Below are 22,119 nucleotides of genomic sequence, written 5' to 3'. Positions count from 1 at the left end.
GCCTGCGGCTACACGCAGCAGTCAGTTCGGATTAACTTCTGACTGCCACGTGTAGTCACGGGTAGTCTGTTAGAACTAAGGGGATTTAAAAATGGCGCCCACCTGGGAACATGCAAATGAAGCCCGGGATATTTAAATCCCGGGCTTCATTTGCAAGTTCGAATGCTTACATTAGCTACCCTAGTTCGAACTAGGGGGCTAATGTAGACAAACCCTAAGTGGGCAACAAAATGGCAACTTACATTTATCAACATTAAATTTCAAGTAATGCACATTGGAAAAAAAATCCCAACTATACATACATATCCCAAAGCCCAGACAGAGGAATTAGTGGATCTGTTGGGGGTGTGTGTGTACAAAATTCATAAGCACTCTGGGTTTGAATTGTGGGTACTGGCAGATTCTCTCCAATACTGATGCCCAGGAAAAATCCACTTTCATAGAGGAGACTGGCCTTTAAGAGTATGTTTTTGCGTTTTGGATTAATGAAAGGGCTACATTCGTTAAATGAGGTGGCATAGGAGTTCCTAACATTTGCCAGAACCCATATAAATGATGGTTATTTTCAATAGCTTTTGGAGAGACTTCTTAAACCATGTTAGGAGAGAAGCCAACCTCACTGTCAAGATCTCCAAATGCAAGATGGAGGCTGCAGAGGAGTTGGGAGGATGAAGGAGTGATTTGGCTTGCCCTAATCATAAGGGTAAAAGTAGTTTGGTATTGGCCTGCCCCTCAAACAAAGAAGCAGTGGAAATCCTTTATTAGTCAGGCCAGGATCAGAGGATTGTAAACAGGTTTATTGACATTGTGGTCTCATTAACAGACCTCACAGGATGTTTGTGATGTTACAACTGCATGTTTCAGCTAAAAATGCTATTCATTATATGGGTATTCACATTACTAAATAACGGTTTAAGGGGAGTTGTAATAGATAAATATATACACTAACTTGGCTAAAAGAGTGTACATGTGGTTAATTTTTTGCTCATTCAGGCAAGGGTTTTGGGATCCACGGCAGAACGAGTATCTGCAATAAAGAAGCCCATTTACTCCATCCACCTCTAGGTCACTTGTTCTTTTCTAACAATCAAGAGAAAGGAAAATGTAGTGGCTGATGCCTCATTGAGAATGGAGAGGCCCTCAGGCAAATTCAAGAGCAGCAGTAACATCCTTTCATATGCCAGTTTTGCACTGACAAACCAGGTGCCTGCTCTTGCCAAGATTGCAGACGTTAGCCAAAAACTAACAAACTGATAGCTAGGGCCCTGACCAGCTCACTTGCATGCAAGTTTAGCTCAAAGTGTAGGTATTCATTTTATGAGAATGCGTTTAGTGTTTTGACCCTGTGAAATGGTTGCAAGTTGTAACATGCATTAATTTCTCTTGATATGTTGATATTCCAGGCCATACAAATTATGTAAATTTTGCTTTTTAACTTTTAAGGTGTTTGTTCTGAATTGGGAATTGTCCTCCCCACACATCTAGAGGGATTATCAAAATCAGATGGGCCATGAAGGAACATTGCAGAACAAAGGACTAGTTAATGGCCCTATCACTCATGGAAATGCTATGTGCAAGGAAGCTCATCAACTGGACTTGGAAGCTGAACAAAAGCAAAGTCACAGGAAAATTTTCCATCTCTTTGTTGTTTGATCTCTGACTGGGCAAGAAAGACCAAATTAAAACCATAGAGATCCTTCCGGCTGCCTCTTGGATCTGCCCTGAAAAATAACTACAGTTCAGTCACTCTTAGGCTCTAGATGGTAACTTCTTTGTGTGTATATATTTGTTTGCTTTAACCTGTAAATAACTCTCATTTCTTTATTTTTAGTTGCTAAATCTTTAGACAGTTTATTACAGAATTGGCTATACATGTTGTCTTTGGTATAAGATTCTGGAGACCAGCTGATCTACGGTAACTGGTCTCTTGGGACTGGAAGCAATCTAAATAATGCATGACTTCTGTTGTGTATGACCATTCAATCATAGAAGATTAGGGTTGGTTGGAGATAGTGCAACCCTCTGCTCAAAGCAGGACTATCTCTAACTAAATTATCCCAGCCAGGACTTTTTCAAGCTGGCCCTTAAAAACCTCTAAGGGTACTCCAGGTACTTGGTGACTGGCAGTCCAGGTAGCTCCAGCTCTCACTCGGTATTGGGCTCTCTCAGCAGGGCCTGTGGAGAGCAGCCTGTCTGGCTCCTTTCCTGGCTTACCTGCAACTGAGCTAGGGGTCTGACCTCTTACACCTTCTGCTTTACCTTCCAATTCCAGGGGAGGGGCAAGCTTGGCCTGGCTCTGCCCACCTGGGCAAAGAGAGAGTGGTTCCTCATCCCGTGGCTCGGAGAGAGACCACACCACCTCACATCACCCACCATTTCTAGTAGCTCCTGTGTGTCAGCACCTTCTAGCTGTGCCTCTGTTCCCCTCACCCAGACCAGAAAAGAGAGAAACCAGACCTCTTACCGCTCTGAGTCTTGCGTGTTCCCAACAGAGATCTGGCCCACATCCATCCTAACTGGTGTTTGCACATGCTCAGCAGTTTTGTACCACAGCAACATCCATCTGTGCCTGTTTCCCTATTTCCAGTGGAACGCTGGCCCATAGCTTTCCTAGCTGTCTGAAGGCTCACCACTCATATTTTTTACAGATCACACACACACTGATGTATAGAGGTGCTTGGTGCCATATTTACACAGGGAAGCTTCTCACTCAATAGATAAAGGACTTGCCAAACAAAAGGTATCTTGCTAGAAGTTCAGGCAAGGCTGCTTCTTTTCATGGTTGTAGTGGGTAATAAAAGCCTTGTATGGTTAATATGAGAATGAACAACTGAATACCTACCTTTGATCAGTTGGTGTAAGAAATATATCTGCATCCTAATAGAACTAGTCTAAGGCCATGCTTCTTTGCAATATTTTGCCATTTAGTTGAAGGCATTTATTATGCAAAAACATAGGAGCACTTTGTCCCCTTTTCTTTCTTATTGTACTTTGACTGGTCTCTCAGGTTTATTTATAAACCACAGGCTAATTACCTTACTTCCCGTTTCACTGAACAAAGGTATGTTGCCACCTCTCCTACCTTCAGCAAGGCTTCTCATAAGGACAGGACGTTCTGAATAAAAATGGTTGAAGAGGAAAGTAAGAGCTTCTCTGTTGAGCTGAGTGAGAAAGGAGCTAGAGAAAACAAAGGATTTGTTCAAGATGAGATGCTTAATGCAAAGGAATGCAATGCCAGCAGCCAAGAGGAGATACCAGAAACATGCGCGGTTGCTATCAATGCAGCAACCGTGGAGAACCAGGACTGTGAAGGTTTGAAGCCCTTTTCAGGAATGCCTAAGGAAGTGTTGCTTAAATTCTCTGGTCAGGCACGGTACAGAGTCACCAGAGAGATCCTCTTCTGGCTCATAATTGCATCTATACCAGTGCTTGTGGGTGCTACAATTGCAATTATTGCTGTGTCACCTAAGTGTCTGGGGTGGTGGCAAGCCAGTCCCATTTATCAGATCTACCCACGATCATTTAAGGACAGCAACAAGGATGGAAATGGTGACCTGAAAGGTGGGTGCTCTGCATTTTTGTAATGTTCAGTCTGTAGTAGCATGAAGCTGTAGGTATTACATATGTTTTCGTTTTCTTCACAATGTATTATTGGACAATCGATTAATTGCCATTTTGGATTTTGCTACATAAAAGATAACGGGGGGGGGGGAAGAAACCATTACCAAATGAAAGCGTATAGGAGGAAATGCTGTTTTTAGCTTTGAGAGACTCAGTACGAGTGTCTCTAACCTATAGAGATGGTGCCAAATATTAAGAAATCAAATGACTCCGTTTTTACTACAAAAAATGGTCAATAAAGACAAATACACACACACACACGCAGCGAGAGCAAGAGAGCGAACGAATCAGACCATATCTTCTATCAGGAAGTGTTTCTATGGGCAGATAACATTTGCAACATGACACAAAGATATACTTCTGATTTAAGAGGCGGGGGACTGGTATGACTTAAGGACTGTAAAGAGAAATAGAGTGAGTGGAAGAGAAAAAGTACAAATTAAAAGAGAATGTCTTTCATGTAACTGGAGGTGGATCTTGGGGCTTTTTCATTTAAATTTCATTTACCTGCTTCTCAGGGTTGTGAGGGTTAATTTACATTCCTTGACAAAGGAAATAAATAATTAATGCATTTTATTAGAATTTGTGAATTGCAATATTCCAAAATAGTATGTTACATTTAATGAATGAAAGAAGAAAAGGGCATAAATGATGCTTGAATGGGCATCTTTTTGTTTTTCACAATTAATCTTTCAGTTGCTTATTATAGAATAAAGATCTTCAATTGCCTTCTACCTTTTGCATACTGTGACCCAATACTGCAACACAAACATTTTAGGATTCTGCTGCTATCTAGCCATAATGAAAAGAAAGGAGATCCTAGTCTGTCGATCTGTGTAGATTTTCCAGATGGGCAAACTTAATTTCAGCAGAAACGACAGCTCTGCCACAAACACATTTTTGTCCTTGCAAACCAGACTTGTTTGTTTATTTATAGGTATCCAAGAAAAACTGGATCATATTGTATATTTAAATATAAAAACAATCTGGATTACTTCTGTTTATAAATCACCCCTGAAAGACTTTGGGTATGGAGTTGAAGACTTCCAGGATGTTGATTCTATGTTTGGAACGATGAAGGATTTTGAAAACCTGGTTGCAGCTATACATGACAAAGGTAAGTTGAGGTATGACAAAAAGAAAATTCATTGCTCACACATGAAATGTAGATGTACTTTTCTTTTTTAAATTATATTTTCTTCGTGTGTGTGTGTGGGTGTGTGTGTGTGTGTTTAAATTTGTATGTCTTCTGGAACTTCTTCTGGGGTTCAGAACATGGCAGATCACATAGGGGTTCTGAATAGGTTTACTAGCTTTCTGGTACTAGAACACCGAACAAACTTGCCCCTTTCCCAAGACCTCACTCCTTCTCATAGGGCTACTTTCCTTCTCTCTCCTCCTCAGAAGGGTGCAGAGGGAGATGAGTGCTCCATCTGGGGTACAAGCCTTGGTGTGGGGCTAGAAATGAGGGGTTCAGAGTGTGGGAGAGTGCTCTGGGCTGGAGCAAGGGAAGAGGGTGAGATCCTGGGTGGGCCAGGGAGGAGGTGTTTGAGGAAGCAAGAGGAGGCTTCAGCTGAGTTCAGAGAGTGGACTTTGGGAGGAAGTTGGGCTGTGGGAGAGGGCTCAGGGATGAGGCAGGGGGTTGGGGAATAGAGAGAGTGAAGGACTTTTGGTGGGACTTACCACAGCTGGCTCCCGGGTAGGCTGGCATGTCCGTCCTGCTCCACGGGCTACTCCTTCCTGCAAGGGCTGTATGCACTGCCCCTGCAGCTCCCATTGACTGCAGTTTCCAGACAAAGGGTGTGTCTAGACTACAGAGTTTTGTCGACAAAAGTGGACTTTTGTCGACAAAACTATACCTGTGTCTACACTACCGCTGAGTTCTGTCGACATAACGTCGACAGAACTCAGCAGTTTTGTCGACGCTGGTAAACCTCATTTTACGAGGCATAACGCCTTCTGTCGACAGAAGGTGTTATTGCATTTAGGGTTGCATCTAGACTACAGGGTTTTGTCAACAAAGCAGCTTGCTTTGTCGACAGAACTGAATGTAGTCTAGACGCTCTTTGTCGACAGAAGCTTTGTCGACAGTATCTGTCGACAAAACCCTGTAGTCTAGACGTACCCTAAGGGAAATGTGGAGATGGCGCTCAGGGTGGAGGCAGTGGGTGGAGTCCCAGTGGCAGCCCCTCTGCTTAGAACTGGAAGGACAAATCTCCACTTGTGACGATTGAACAGAGGCAGGTAGGGAGCCTGCTTTTGCTGACAACTAGACATTTTGTGGCCTGGTCAGCTGTGCTAATTGAAGCCACCAGGGTCCATTTTTGATGGGCTGTTTCAGTCATAAACCAGACACCTGGTAACCCTAGTTTTGAAGGGATGAGTACTGATTGCAATATTGCAACCCTTTCTACCAATCTTGGGAAATTCTCCATTGGGTGGGAGCTAGGCAGTGGGAGAAGGATGCCTTTATTGCAGCATATGGACTCTGCAGATCCTCTAAAATCCACACAGACCTCAAGGGTTGGTTGGTGGAGTGGGAAGAAACTCCTTTCACATTTATGTTGGGGATAGGCCCTGTTTCCTTGTTGACAGGTTGTTTTTATTAGTCCCTGAACAATTGTCTGAGGGCTGACAATCACTTCTATCTTAGCATCCGTAAGCAATAATGTTTTTGCTGGAGTTATAAAATAAAATTGAACAAAGAAAATGGGAACTTGGGTTCTTTCCCTAGTGTGATTTGTGACCTCCTTCCTCTGTTTAGACCTCAATTCCACAAACATTTTATACAAACACTTAACTTACTACAAGTGAGCAGTCCCATTAACTACAAAGAGATTGTTCATGTGCGTTAAGCTAAACAGTCTCGCAAGAGACTGTAGGAGTGGGGCCTGACTGTTTGTCTGTACTCAACAAGGTTTCACCAGCATAACTATGATTTTTGCCATGATAGATTATACCACTTCCTCAAACTGAATGACCTACACTGAGAGAGGATTTTTTTGCTGGTATAACAGCATCTAAACTAGGGCTTTTACTGGTATAACTATGTTGTTGAGTGGTGTGACTCTCCCTTCCCCCTCATTCTTTACTGACAGCTCTGCTGTCAAAACTTTTGTGTGTAGACCAGGCCTTAGACTCTAAGCCAGTGGTGGCAACCTGCGGCCCATGGGCAATCTGCAGTCCACATCCTGCGTGCGGCCACTGGAGTTCCACCTGTGGCCCATGCATCCTATTTCTGCTCCTCTCCCCCTCCCCCCACCTCTCATGCACTAGGACACTGGAGCCCCACATTTCCTACTCCTTCCCCTCCCTCCTAGTACTTTGGGAGCACCGTAACACTGCTGATTTGCAGTTCATCCACACTCCTCCCTCTCCCTCTCGAGCTTGAACGACTGATTCACAGTACTCCAGAAGTGCTGGGAGGGAAAGGGAGTAGTATGTCCAGGGCTCCACTGCCTCAGTGCACAAGAAGTGTGGAGGAAAAAGGCGGGGGTGGGCCACAAGTGGAACCCCAATAAGCCACAGGTTGCCCTCCACTTTCAATCTTGAGATGAAGGAGGGTCACTCATTGTGACCCACTCACCAGTCTTGTTTGCCCATCACCACTCTAAGCCCTTGAGGACAGAGGCTTCACTTAATTGTATGTCTGTAAAGTCAGCATTATTTGGGGGTCTAGGTTAACACTGTACATTTTGTGACTTGAGATGTTTTAATTTAATATTTCCCATATTTGATTTATAAGGTTTAAAGGTGATAATGGATTTAATACCAAACCACACAAGTGACCAACACCGTTGGTTTCAGCTGAGTCGCAATCGGACTGGGAAGTATGCGGATTACTACATTTGGCATGATTGTCCATACACCGGTGGGACAATCACTCCTCCCAACAACTGGGTAACTGAATGGCTTGGGTCACCTTCAAATTAGACAATGAATAAAAATCATAGCAGTGCAGTGAATATGAAACCATTGTGTAGGGGCTGCTGCACACAGTATGTGAACTCAAATCTTTTGTTTTGAGTTCTGCTTGTAATTTCTGAACAATGTGAATTAAGATATAAGAATAAGATAGGCAGCACTCTTTTTCTTTGATAGTATTTATTTTTAATCTGTTTTGATTTCTGTTCTCCTTTAATTTTGTTTCTAATACACTTTGGTATATGGTAGAACTGTTAATTAATCACAGGAAAGTGATTAAGGCAAAGCAAATTAACTAGATTGAATAAGTGACTAGTTGCCATTTTAATCACAGCATTAAACAATAATAGAATACCAAATTAAATGTTATGATTCATTTTTGGATGTGTTTCTACAGTTTCAAATACATTGATTCCAATTATAACATAGAATACAACTTTTAAAGTGCTAACTTTATATTTTTTTTATTTCTACTTTGCACTCAAAAAAATAAAAATAAAAGAAATTATATTTTTCAGTTCCTCATACAAGTACTGTAGCACAATCTCTTTATTGTGAAAGTGCAACTTTTAAATATAGAATTATTTTTACCACATAACTACACTCAAAACCAAAACAATATACAGGCAGTCCCCGAGTTACGCGGATCCGACTTACGTCGGATCCGCAGTTACGAACGGGGCCCTTCCTCTCCCTGGTCTCCAGCAGACCAGGGAGAGGAAGCAAAGCGGCGAAAAACGCGGGCAGCGGACAGGGCTGTCCGCTGCCCACGTGCTCCGCGGCTTGGCTCTGCTTTGCCCCCCCGTCCCCCTGGTCTGCAGACCAGGAGGATGGGGGGGGGGGGAGAGAAAGCAGAGCCAAGCCGCGGAGCAGCGGCCGGCTGACAGCCCAGACGCGTCTGGGCTGTCAACTGACCGCGCGCTCCGCAGCTTGGCTCTGCTTTGCGCCCCGTCCCCCCCCCCGTCCCCCTGGTCTGCAGACCAGGGGGACGGGGAGCAAAGCAGAGCAAAGCCACGGAGCCCGAGGGCAGCAGGACAGCCACGGTGCGTCTGGGCTGTCCCGCTGCCCCCGTGCTCCGCGGCTTTGCTCTGGACACCTGTGGTACAGCAGCTGGGCCGCTGCCAGTTGGTCCCGCAGCGCCGCTCTGGGCGCTACTGGACCAACCGGGCAGCACCCCAGCTGCTCTGCCCCAGGCGTCCTGATTCAGCCACTGCTGGTCAGTTTCAGCAGCGGCTGAATCAGGACGCCTGGGGCAGAGCAGCTTGGGTGCTGCTGGGTTGGTCCAGTAGCGCTGAGGAGCGGCGGCGCTACTGGATCAACCCAGCAGCACCCCAGCTGCTCTGCCCCAGGCGTCCCCAAGTCAGCCGCTGCTGAAACTGACCAGTGGCTGACTACAGGAAGCCCCTGCCCCGGGCTTTCTGGAATCAGCCGCTGATCAGTTTCAGCAGCAGCTGACTTGGGGATGCCTGTGGTTCTTAAGTTGAATCTGTATGTAAGTCAGAACTGGCGTCCAGATTCAGCCGCTGTTGAAACTGATCAGTTTCAGCAGCGGCTGAATCTGGACGCCAGTTCCGACTTACATACAGATTCAACTTAAGAACAAACCTACAGTCCCTAACTTGTACGTAACCCGGGGACTGCCTGTAAAACCTTAGAGCCTCCACATACACTCAGGTCTTACTCTTGTTTAGCCAATCGCTAAGACAAACAAGTTTGTGTACATTTACTGGAGATAATGCTGCCCACTTACTGAAATTGAGAACAGGCATTTGCCTGGCACTGATGTGGCCAGCATTGCAAGATACTTATGTGGCAGATATGCTAAACATTGGTATGCTTCAATTCTTTTTACAGTGCCAATATGTTTATTAAATATAATAAAAAATGAATACTGTACACTTTGTAATCTATAGTGTAATTGAAATCAATACATTGGACTATGAAAATATTTGTCATAAATTTAAATTGTTCTATTATTTTACAGTATGATTAGAACTGATTGTGACTTTTTAATGTCACAAGTGTGATCATTTCTTTTTAATCGTATTGGGCAATTTATTGGGTAGGGTGACCAGATAGCAAGTGTGAGAAATCATGATGGTAGTGGGTTGTAATAGGTGCCAATATTCTTGAAGCACAGATTGGCACTCCGGACAAGGGGAATGGAAGTGCAGCAACATGTTTCTCCACCACTGCCATACATGGCAGCATTATGCTATTTTATGAGAATTGAAAATTAAAAATTGACTGTAAAAATAGTCCTTTTTATTACTTTTGAAATTCTTAGAAGCAACTAAATTGCTTGTAAAAATATGCTAGGGAAATCTTTGCAATGGGAAAATTGACAGTCTTTTAACAAGATTAAGCAGATGTTATGATGTTTGGTGAGCAGTTTTGGGAATTTGAGCAAATAAATATTAATATAAAAATATGAGATTGATGAAGCACAAAGCACAAATAGATCTATTACAGATGATACAGATAGGCATAGGCAGAAGTGTACTAGAGTTGATGGTTCACATATGTAGGAACATATATAGAACTAGTTATGTATTTGCCAGTTAAATAGGATGGTATTTATGGAAATTGTTTTATAGTAATGCGTGAAATTTATGATATTGTGGAAATGTGAATTTATTATATTAACATTAAGAAATGTTAATGTTAAGGGGAAATATTTAAATGATGGTATTTTCTGTTCATGTGTTAATTAAAAAATAAAAAGTCAAAAATAGAATAGGTGGAGTAATACTGAACTCCATTTTATCTGAGTATGCTGTGAGCACATGCAGCTCTCATTGACTTGAATGTTTCTTATATAACATCTATATGTGTTCTGTAAATTGGATTTTAAATAGTTATATGTATATTTACTTTTTGCATTTCTCTCCTTTGGAGAATGAAAATAGACTAGTCAAATTCAGGCCAACTAACTGTTATGGATAGCAAATGATTCATGCCTTTTTATATGACTATAAAGTTACTGTATAAATTACTATACATTGCAAATGCTCATAATTTATTAAGTAATTAGTAATCATTTTCTTATGTGATTAGGTGAGTGTGTATGGGAATTCCAGTTGGCAATATGATGAGGTGAGAAAACAATGTTATTTTCACCAGTTTTGGAAAGAACAACCAGATTTAAACCTCCGCAACTCTGCTGTGCAAGAAGAAATCCATGTAAGTATATAATCCACTGCTGCTACTCCAATGTCTGCCAATGCTGAAAGGAGGACAAGAAACATCTGATATGAGTTTAATCAGTCCATAACTTTATTATTGCCTGTCTGGGACTATCTGGTTGATAACAGCAATGCAGGTAACCTCATGTTTATTCCATAATTACCTGGGGCAGAGGGGTTATCATCAGCTCCCCCTCTTTTCCCATCCAAGTCCCGCCAGCAAATCCATTGCTGGGGCCTTACGAGTCATACCCCCCCAAGGAGGGTTCATGTAGACTATAAGAATAGGGAGTTGGCTCCCTGTTAAACCAATCAGAGGAGTCCCCAGCTACCCCCTGTTCATTCCTATAATGAACACCTTTTAAAGTCCTTTTGTAAGCCATTCTTCTGATCACTGTATATCTTTCCTATGGAATACCTGCACTGGACATCCTTCCAGTACTTAAATAATGGGTTGCAGCATTTGGTCAACCGTCCATCATGCCATGTGTGAAAAGAGCCCTTCTGAGAACCTGCCATGGAGTGGGTAAGGAGAACCCCTCTCCCCCAACTGCATACAAGCCAATATGGTGGTAAGGGAAAAATTTCTTCCCAGCCCTTCCTAAAAATGGCACAACTAGTGTAATGCCCACAAGAGATATTGACCACATCTGATATTTTACCACTAACAGGGTAGGAGGGTAGGTCCTGCTTCAGCTGTGGTCTATGTGAAAAAGGAATCTTAAGGCATCCAGCAGCCCCTTTTTAAATCCTGCATTTGCAGGGGATGTATCAGTGACCACAATACCCTTTTTTGCAGCAGTTTCACCCACTCCCCAGCAACAGAGCACTGTTCCCTTCATTCAGCTGGCCAGCCAGACACTCCCCACCCCGCTGCTTAAACTCCAGGGTAGTCAGTAGTACGATAACTGTTGTGTTTTATATTTGTTTTAATGCTTGGGATGTAATTTATTTATATACTTGACAATCCAGTGGTAAGCAATTCAAGGGTTAATGTCTGTGCAAATAATAGGCAATGAAATATCTACACAAATGTACTTGCATAGGCAAAATATAAACCAAATATTGTAATGCTTTAACTATCATAGTTTTGTCTTTTTAATTAAAAAACGTAAAAAATAAGCAACATTCCATTGAGAATCCCATACAATGCAGTATCACATCTGTAGTTTGTAGTACTCTGACCATTAATATAAAGGATTAATCATATAATACCTAGCATCTGGTTTCTACGCACGAGGCTTATTCTCATCTCAAAGAGGAACAACCAGGAGGAGATCCTTGGAAGTACTGTATCAGAGGGGTAGCCATGTTAGTCTGGAAGTACTGTGTTTACTTTAATTCATCAACATAAGGAATAAGTCTTTGTAGTGTGCCAGCTGAAAATCCAGGTTTATGCTGTCTTTAAGTGGCTGAACACTCTTTTGTCTAAGCAGAACATAACATTTTGCCATGATTTTAGAGTCCTTGCAATATCAACACCAAAAGCATATCAAAGCTGATTTTCAGCATGCATCTCTGTGTGCATATACTATCATCATGTCTTTGTGTTCCCAGGCTCACAAAATCAGCAATCATGAGGCAGACCCTAAAATAGATTTTTTTTAAATAATGATTTTTAGTCTTTTTTTTTTTTTAAACTTTTCAGTTTCCCTGTATTTTTCTGGTGTGGGTGGGTGTGTGTGTGTGTGTGTGTGTGGGTGGTGGTGGTGGTGTTGTTTCAGGATGAAAAATCAGCCTTTGAGACTTTCATAAATATGCCCCTCTCCCTGGCTGCTCAGGACCTTCTCTGCTGTAGGGTCTTATGGAAAGGGAGGGCTCAGCGGAAGGGTAGGCCTGTGTCTTTAGTCCAAAAACTCCCGCACAGAGCTATACCCGGCCATGAAAATGTTGGGTTTGGAAGAGTGTCTCATTTCATTGTGGTCTGGTAGCACTTTATAGACTAACAAAACATGTAGATGGTATCATGAGCTTTCGTGGGCACAGCCCACTTCTTCAGATGACCGGAGTTATGATGAGAGGATAAGGAAACTTGAAATAAATAGGAGAAGGGAAGGGGGGGGGGGGGAGGGAGAAAGATGTTCTGTTGCCCACCCCCCTACCTCTATGCATAAAGTATCAGAAGAAAGGGTGCTAAACCTGAGTAGATAAAGATCAAAGTCAGTGGATGGATAAAACAAAAAACAGGACTATGTAGCACTTTAAAGACTAACAAGATGGTTTAATAGGTGATGAGCTTTTGTGGGCCAGACACACTTCCTCAGATCAAATAGTGGAAGAAAATTGTCACAACCATATATACCAAAGGATACAATTAAAAAAAAAAGAACACATATGAAAAGGACAAATAAAATTTCAGAACAGAAGGGGGATGGGGAGGGGAGGTAAATGTCTGTGAGCTAATGATATTAGAGGTGATAATTGGGGAAGTGTCATTCATGCTTAAATTCGACACGTTACACCTGAGTTGGAATAAAGACGCTAATTATCGTACCCATTATAAAGATAGCTTTATTTTGCCTGTGGACCTGGTAGCAACCTCACTGAAAATAGTGGAAGGTGGCAAGTAACTTTAAGGACACCCTTACTTTCATGTGCACAGGAAAATGAGAGCCAGAGTGTGGGTTTAGCCCCACTGACAGTAATAGAAGACAATGGGAAAGTTCATGAGTTGGTGCTTGTGGTATTTTAATGAAATGTTAAAAAATATAGACCAAAATTGTTAGGGGGTGTTAGACATGAGAATTGGAAATGCTGCCCATCCTAGAGTGTCTGCAGAAAAGTTCTCTGGAATAGAATAGGCCAACACATTTCAAAGTGCTGCTGATCACCACTAGTTCTATCTGTATTTTAAGAAACAAGAAAGCAATAGTTCTGTGTGTTAGAATGAAGCTCTATTTCAAAAGGTTGATAGTTTCTGACTTAATAGGAGAGCAGGGCTACTCTGTGACAAAAATCTTTTACATTCTGTGAGGATAAGCCAAACAAGAACAGCAGGAACAGTGCAAGCTTTGGCAAGGCTTGCCAATAATCAGTCTCTGTGTATAAAGGGAGTTGTCTCCATGGCCCAAACTATCCTTGGTGTTTTTTGTGCTGGTTCTAATTGAGAGCTTTTTATGCTCTGCACAAACTAACTATTAGTCAACAGTATGATGCTGTTCAAAAAAAAGCAAACATGATTCTGGATACATTAACAGGAGTGTTGTGAGCAAGACACAAGAAGTCATTCTTCCACTCTTCTCTGCGCTGATTAGGCCTCAATTGGAGCATTGTGTCCAGTTCTGGGCACTGCATTTCAAGAAAGATGTGGAGAAATTTGAGAGGGTCCAGAGAAGAACAACAAAAATGATTAAAGGTCTAGAGAACATGCCCTATGAAGGAAGATGGAAAGAACTGGGCTCATTTAGTTTGGAAGGGAGAAGACATGATAGCGGTTTTCAGGTATCTAAAAGGGTGTCACAAGGAGGAGGGAGAAAAATTGTTCTCTTTGGCCTCTGAGGAGAGGACAAGCAATGGGCTTAAACTGCAGCAAGGAAGGTTTAGGATGGACTTTAGGAAAAACTTCCTGTCAGGGTGGTTAAACACTGGAATAAGTTTCCTAGAGAGGTTGTGCAATTTCCATTTCTGGTGATATTTAAGATCCGGTTTGATAGACATCCGGGATGGTCTAGACGGTACTGGATTCTACCGTGAGGGCAGGGGACTGGACTCTCGAGGTCCCTTCCAGTTCTAAGTGTTCTATGATTCTAAGTGCTCAGATGAGACCTTTCTTTCAGTTAATGAAATCACCATACAGGCAATTAATATGGCTGCCTGTAGTTTTCAGAATTACTATGAAGGGACAAACAGTTCATTAAAACAGAGTATATATTGACCTAATACAATCAGGCCAGGACTGATTATATATGTAAATAATATATAATGTATATATTATATATGTAAATAATATAGCTGGAGTTAATGTACCTTAAGCTGAACTTGGTACTGTCTCCACAACAGAAGATCAATGGGAGAAATACTCCCATTGGCTTCCCTTACTCCTCAGACAGCAAGGAGTACCAGTGCCAATGGGGGCACCCTCATGTACCATTTAGCAAGTCTTTACTAGACCTGCTAAATTGAACCCCAGAAGATTGATTGCCAGAAGATTGATTGATTGATTGCCAGAGCATCTCCTCTGGCAAGTAGAGATGTGGCCTTAGTGAATCTTTACTCTTTAATAGTTGAATTCCATCATATTTTTTATTTAAGTCCTAGCTTGTATAAGAATATTGTATATGTAATAATAATAAATTATAGGACTGGTGTGTAATCTGTTTTTATTACTTTGCTGAAAGATGCCATCTAGTACATAGTAACATTTACAGAGATTGCTACAGTCAGATTAAACTTTGGACTCTTCTGTTAAAATGTAAGACCATTAAAATGATAGTAATAAAATAAGCATATGCAAGTACGAGGTAATTTTACCTTTTGGTAAAGAAATCACAGTTCCATAACCCTTAACTTTAGTAATATTTTTTTTCATTTTCCAGAAGATAAACCTGAATCCTTTTCATATCAGTTAAATGAGAGAGCAGGTCTATTAAATGTTATTGTGTAAAAGAAAAACAGCGTAAAAAGTCTATGTAGAACAATGTGTTCGGTCTGCAGACTTGAGGAGTGTATACCAACAATGGGGCTCTGCAGAATCAGCTTCTTTTCACTCTGTTCCTCATGATTAGGTATTTACAAATTACTGTAAAGCCTAGATTCTTTGATGGACCAGATCAAAGGTGACTTTCTGAAATGTACAAGGAGCTTTTCCTATCCCCCATCCCTTTTGAATGCGTGGGGTAGTCATGGCTGCATGTAGTATGTATTATGTATTTAATAATTGTGTTCACCGTATTTGTAAATTAATATCTGACTCATCAAAAATTATTTCTGTTTTATGTTTAGAATATTATCAAATTTTGGCTTGGGAAAGGCATTGATGGATTTAGTATCAGGGCTGTTAAATTTCTTCTAGAAGCAACACACCTGAGAAATGAACCTCAAGTGGATAAATCCCAAAATCCGGTAAACACTTTTTCTGCTTGAATTGGTCTGCTGCTTCTTGTCTTTGGAAATGCATTTATCACTAATAAATTTTCCCTCTGAATTGCTAATGGAGACACTCTTTTTGTTGTTGGTTTTTCTGATTAAATTACTGTGAAATGTGTATAGCTGAGCTTCAGAAGTATGGAAACTGCTTTCAGTGGGACTGTGGGCCCAATAAAGTCAGGACATTATGCCAATATTGAAAGGCAATGATATTACTGAGTTGACAGAAAAGTGTACATCTTGTTGACTTTGCAAGTCAATACAAGAATCTCATTTATATTGCTTCTGCCTAGAATCTGATATTCAGCAACATCTACTGTATGTGTCATGATCACTGATGTAAACTGTGTTACGGATTATTTCTCATTACAGTGATGCATTCCCCAAATATTTAACACCTCATCTAGCACAGCATAACTTAATGAAGATGCAACTCTAAAACTGTGCCATTTGTTATATTTAAATGAGTCACTATTTCAGATAGGTATTTGGCGGAAAAAAACCTATATTCCCCATAGGGCCACAATACTTACTGTTGATACTCAAAATGAGTGGTACCCTATTTTGTGACCAGTCCCACTGAAATCCTCAGGGAGCAAAAATCTAGGTAAAAGTGGCAGAATCAGGGCCTCATTAATCAAAATTGGTATCTAGAAAGCAGGGGTTTGGGGCCTGTAATCCCTCAGTAGTCAAGCCAACTTCAGGGCAGGGGAAAGGCCAGAAGTTTGGGCTACCTTGTGTATTCTTTGCAGCACCACAGTTTCAGGGTGCATCTACACAGCAGGGCTTAATTCGAAATAAGCTATGCAAATTGAGCTACATCAGTTGTGTACCTTATTTGGAAATAGCTTATTTCCAAATTGGGAACATCTACATAGCACTTGTTTCAAAACAGAGAATTCTTCCTCTGACTTCCCTTACTCCTTTTACAATGAGGGTTACAGGAGTTGGAGAAAAGTCCTCCAGCTTGACAATATTTCAACATTATTTTTAAATAACTACCTGCTGTGTAGACGTGGACTAAGTTATTTTGAAATAATACAAGTTATTTCAAAATAATGTTGCTGTGTAGACGTACTCGCAGTGAACATGAAAAAATAGTAAGTAATATCATCATGTCCCTCTGTTTGCTATCAGACCTAAGTAAAACATTATCTGAAGTAGTGCACTGTCCTTTGAAAAACTCTGAAAAGTGTAATTCAATAAACAATAGGAGGGCTAATTCATACTGTTGCATTTTTCTTCAAGGAGAGTATCTCAGTATATTCTGAGCTGTATCATGATTACACTACCACCCAAGTCGGCATGCATGACATCATCCGCAGTTTCCGGCAGACCATGGATAAATTCAGCATTGAGCCCGGCCAATACAGGTAACTCAGTTTTATTAGCATAGCCATATATATTTTCCCTCTAATGTTTAAGGCACAATTTCACCAGTGGATATTACCCCAGGTTTGTTGGGGTAAAATGCTTCGTAAGAATACCGGCCAGTAATAATTACGTAAATATATAATGTATATAAAAAGAAAAGCAAATTCTTTTCAAAGACAATGCTAAATTATTAGATATATCAAGGTTCATTCTGATTCTATGTAGTTCTGATTAACCTCTGAATTTCACTTTTCTTTTTTCAAAGAACTTACTTGTCTGCTCTCTTGTAGGTTTATGGGAACAGAAGCCAATAATCTGCAAAATGTTGAAGCAACCATGATGTATTATGGAACGTCTTTTATCCAAGAATCAAATTTCCCCTTCAACTTCTATCTAATTAACATGGAAAACCTCTCAGGAAACAGTATTTTTGAAATTGTATCTTTGTGGATGAAGAATATGCCCAAAGGAAAATGGCCTAACTGGGCGGTAAGAGTTCAGACATGTAATGGCATGTTCTTGCTATAACAGCAAAGCTCTCACTGGAGTAATATCAAGCCCAAAATAACTGTAGCTGTTGTATCTTTTGGAATCTACCATTATGCACTACAGCAATGGCCACAGTGGTCCCGTGTGATACAGGCGTGTGATAGTATTTTTTCCTAAATATAAACAAAATCAGCAGGCACACTGCTTTATACTTTCAAGGTAATATTCTACTCATCTTTCTCTGGCCAAAAAGGTTTGTGCCACAAATGATGTGAGGTTTGGGAAAAGGGGACAGAATCCACTTCCAAACCTTCAGGCAAGTTTGAAACAGCGTCACACTCCCTCCATGTCTGCTACTCTAACTGTTGGGTTAGAATAGAGGCCTTGACGCTATGCACTTTCTACATAAGGGATTGGACTCTTCCTAGCTGTGCATAAAGTGGCTATACCATCTCTCTTTTCCCACATGTTGAGGTGTACTGCAAACCAAGCTGCCCCCAAGTATGCCTGCTCCTTGGATGCCAACCTCTAGTTGAGTGGCAACACCATAGTTCCAAAGTGCTAAGAGGCTGCCACTGCCTAGGTTAAAATGGATGGATGCCACACTCATAAAACCAGCACCCTGCAGCAGAAAAAATAATGGTGTAGTCAGCAAAGACATGAGAACTGTAACACAGGGTATTTGTGTTAGAATGGAAGACATTGTTGGCTGGGATGCTAATATATCAGCATTATTTACTTCTGTTTGTCATGCTGTTGGCAGTATTTCCAGATTTCAGTTGTCAGGCAGAAGATTGTACTGATATCAAAATACTCAACTATATTCCCTTGAAGATATGAAAGTGAAAGAAATAGAATAAATGTAAGCTTTTGCATTGTAGGATTTAATGTAGAAAACCTTTGAAAATATAAAAGATAACGCAAAATGGATGTGATTGATCAAAGGATGCTTTAATATATCAATGCACCCTCAGTTTTATAATTAACATTTTATTTCATTATATAAAAGGGATATTTTTGAATATGATGATTTCCTTCTGCATGATAATGCAACAGATTTGCTAATGTTATATTGTACAGAGCAATATCTCTTTGGAGGGGAAAAGCAATAATAAAATGGTTATGCTTTTGAACACACTTACCATAAAGCATGTAAATACTTGGCCAAAACAATGGAAATATATGTGAAACTTGGCCAACTAGCTACTCAGGCTTTTAACACACACCATTTTACAAGAAAACATTGAGCCAGATTCTGATCGGTGCTGGGCCTGTTCTGTGGAGCAGAATTTTATTAGTTTAAATGAAATTACTGTATGTTTACATTGATGTAAATAAACAGAACTTGACAGTTTTTGTATTATGGCAATATCATATGGACATATTTAGTCTTAGTATGGGCCTTTATTCTTGTATTTTACTATAATCAATTATTTTTGTTTAGGTTGGAGACCCTAACACTGTTCGAATTACATCTCGGTTTGGAAAAGAATACACAAATGTCATAAACATGCTCCTTTTAACCCTTCCTGGGACACCTACAACTTATTATGGCGAAGAAATAGGAATGGAAAATACCGCATCTGAAAATGTGAGAGAATGACTTATCAATGCATTATTAATTATCAGTGTGCAAATTTTCCAACAAAACAGTAACTTTTGTTTAAATTAAGCAAATATATTTCTCATTCCACAACAGTCCTATTTCTAACACAATCATTTCCCAGTGAAAGGGGAGCAACCACTTGATTATTCTCATTATTATCTCCATGAAAGGTCGACATTGAGTGGGAGCATTCTGAATGGCAGATGTTTTTCCTTTATTGGTTTCTTAGTTCTTTCTTGCAGTTGGCTGGAGTGGGATTAGCCTTAGCTGGTTGGGTGAGTGAGTGTGTGAGAGAGCCAGAGTAGCTTCATCCCCCTGCACAGAGCTATGTAATTTAGAATGAGACACAATCTTAATGCCTTGGTTTCTCCACCTGTACAATGGGGGTACTACTTCACAAGGATATTCTGACTCCTAATATCCTATTTGTAAAACACAAATACATGCATCTACATTAAATTGGTACTCAATAAAAGGCTAGTGACTACATTCGTTGTGCAGCATGTTGTGAAGATGGTAAGCAGTATATTCAGTGGTGATGCTCAGTATGTTGAATTGCAATTTGAAAAGGTGGCTAGTTTAATTACGGACTTTTATAGCAAGATTGGCATATAAGCACCTGTCCAGGGTGGTGCCCTTCTAGAGAGGTATACAGCCTCTTTCAATGCCCCCAGATGCATTGGGCCTGAACTGGATAGAGTCTTTTGGCGTGATGACCAAAGTAGCTCCTACTATACCCTTTGATACCATATACTATCTTTAGCTTTACTGGCGGGGGGGGAGGGGCAGTGGGCAAAGGAGCCTACTATCCCATTTTGGGAGAGGTAGCCCTACCATTGCTTTTATCCATATGCAGTCCTTGTGGCTAGGTCATCTAGGGCTGGATAATTACATGTTCTGTACAGGGTGTGAGGGGCTTAAGCTACGCTGGCTGTCTCTCACGGTCACTAACCGAGCCAAGGCAAAAGATTGTTTAACTGGGTCATCGTTTAGAATATTAATGAGGATGTTTTTGAATGGTGCCTGATGCTCTTATTTTTAGGCAACCTTTCCAGAGAAATCACCCATGCAGTGGAATGGCAATCTTCACGCCGGCTTCAGTGAGGGCAACATAAGCTGGTTACCTGTGAATCCAGACTACTATAATTTAAATGTTGAAGTAAGTATTTAAATTAAGCACACAGTCTCAGAAAAGCTAGTGAAGCTCTAGTTTGTTTTGCTTAATGGAATGTGGCAGTTTAGGCAAGTTAAAACTAAAACTGAGAAAAAGCAAAGCGGTGGAAGAAAGAAATGCTAAAAAAAAAATCTTATTTGCAACAGAAAATTTAACCAGAATAAACCAGAATACCACAGTTGTCAAATGTAGGTCTTTCTAGTCTAATGCATTTAATCTTTCAACATTAATCTGAAATGTACCATTTAGATTAATACAAGCAGGCTTTGTTACATGTAGCAGGAAAATAAGACGAATGCATTTCTATGTTTGCATATGTTACATTGTCTAAGATCGAACTTGGCAGTCTTCATTACACCAAGTGAGTGAAGTACAGGTATTGTTGCTCTACAACAATAAGGAAGAAACAATTGAGATTAATCTCTTGGGGGTTGTTACTGGGGGTTGTTACTGAAGTAATTGGGAGCAAGATCAAGTCCTTGATGCTGAGTGCTCTGACTTCTTGGTAAGGAATGCTTTGCTGACAAAACGAATATGAGGCACAAGAAAAGAGCAAAAAAAAGTTGTAAGAAAAGGACACAAGGCTATCATCATTGGTGGAGTAGCACAGGTGGACAATATGGGGAGAAATAGGGCAGATAAGTATATGGAGAGGCAGAATTGTGATGGTACCTAAAGTCTAAGGACAAAGAGCTTCAATCTGAATCTGGAAGGATTTGCAGAGGGGGCTAAGAGTCAGAAAAATGGAAAAAATAATCATAGCAGATGTGGTAATCACTTCTGTACTACAAAGTACCATAGTCATTTCTTCTTCATTAAATGCTGAAAATATTAGTATGACACTTTTTTTTTTACAGGCTCAAAAGACTCAACGTAACTCAACACTGAATCTGTATCGAGAGCTTAATTTACTTCGCAACAATGAGCTGCCCATTCATAGGGGATGGATGTGCTACATTTGGAATGACAGCAATGTTTTTGTATATCTGAGGGAATTAGATGGATTAGAAACAGTCTTTATGATGGTTCTCAATTTTGGACAGGCATCAATCACAGACCTGAAAGCTGTAGTTTCTGAGATTCCATCTGAAGCTACCATAAGACTAAGTACTGATTTTAGCAATATTGGTAAGGTTGTAAATACCAAAACAATTAAAACTGAAAAGGGGGAAGGAATTGTCCTGGAGTATAAAACAAGGAAGCAGATTCATACTATGGTAGCTTTCCAAGCCCAGTGTTTCGTGTCTGAAAAGGCATGTTATTCTAGTGCCTTGAATATACTCTACATGCATTGTTAAGAGCTAGGGCATGCATATAAAACAAAATTTCTTACATTTAAGGCAAGAAGTGTTGACTTGTAGCAATGGCTTTTTAAATTTGCTGGCTTGTGTATTGAGTGACCAGTAGTCCATAAACAAAACAATCTGTTTTAATTATGTCTGGGCTCTCTTATTGGTGTGTGAGCAATGGCGGTAAATAGAGAGAAGAAGGTGCTTAACTTAAGGGCAACCAACTCACCTGAATAAACCACAGATGCTGGAACTTCTACAGCAGGGCTACTCAACATGTGGCCCGTGGTGCAGTTTGAGTGTACATGTGGCTCAACACGTGGCCCGCACGTGGGATCCTTTGAATGTGGCCTCCACTAGGAACACGCTCCA

At 40.7% G+C, this 22,119-nt stretch overlaps 1 protein-coding gene across 1 annotated transcript; it reads left to right on the top strand.

The window, feature by feature from the left end:
- The first annotated feature begins 230 nt into the window (after nucleotides 1-230).
- Nucleotides 231-21,891, top strand: SLC3A1 (solute carrier family 3 member 1). The gene is made up of 10 exons (XM_075925418.2): nucleotides 231-3,561; nucleotides 4,559-4,738; nucleotides 7,367-7,521; nucleotides 10,603-10,728; nucleotides 15,672-15,791; nucleotides 17,064-17,188; nucleotides 17,480-17,678; nucleotides 19,123-19,269; nucleotides 20,327-20,443; nucleotides 21,316-21,891. The coding sequence occupies exons 1-10, from the start codon at nucleotides 3,126-3,128 to the stop codon at nucleotides 21,754-21,756; spliced, it is 2,046 nt and encodes a 681-aa protein (XP_075781533.2). The 5' UTR covers nucleotides 231-3,125; the 3' UTR covers nucleotides 21,757-21,891.
- The last annotated feature ends 228 nt before the right edge of the window (nucleotides 21,892-22,119 follow it).

The sequence above is a fragment of the Pelodiscus sinensis genome, chromosome 3, assembly GCF_052426305.1.
Source record: "Pelodiscus sinensis isolate ZL-2025 chromosome 3, ASM5242630v1, whole genome shotgun sequence".
Lineage (NCBI taxonomy): Eukaryota > Metazoa > Chordata > Testudines > Trionychidae > Pelodiscus > Pelodiscus sinensis.
The sequence above is the reverse complement of the archived record's forward strand: the minus strand, read 5'-3'. Positions and strand labels throughout refer to the sequence as shown.

Coding starts and splice junctions, on each gene's coding strand:
- SLC3A1 (XM_075925418.2), top strand. CDS start 3,126: ATGGTTGAAGAGGAAAGTAAGAGCTTCTCTGTTGAGCTGAGTGAGAAA. Junction 3,562..4,558: donor TGGAAATGGTGACCTGAAAG/GTGGGTGCTCTG, acceptor GTTTATTTATAG/GTATCCAAGAAAAACTGGAT. Junction 17,189..17,479: donor ATTGAGCCCGGCCAATACAG/GTAACTCAGTTT, acceptor GCTCTCTTGTAG/GTTTATGGGAACAGAAGCCA.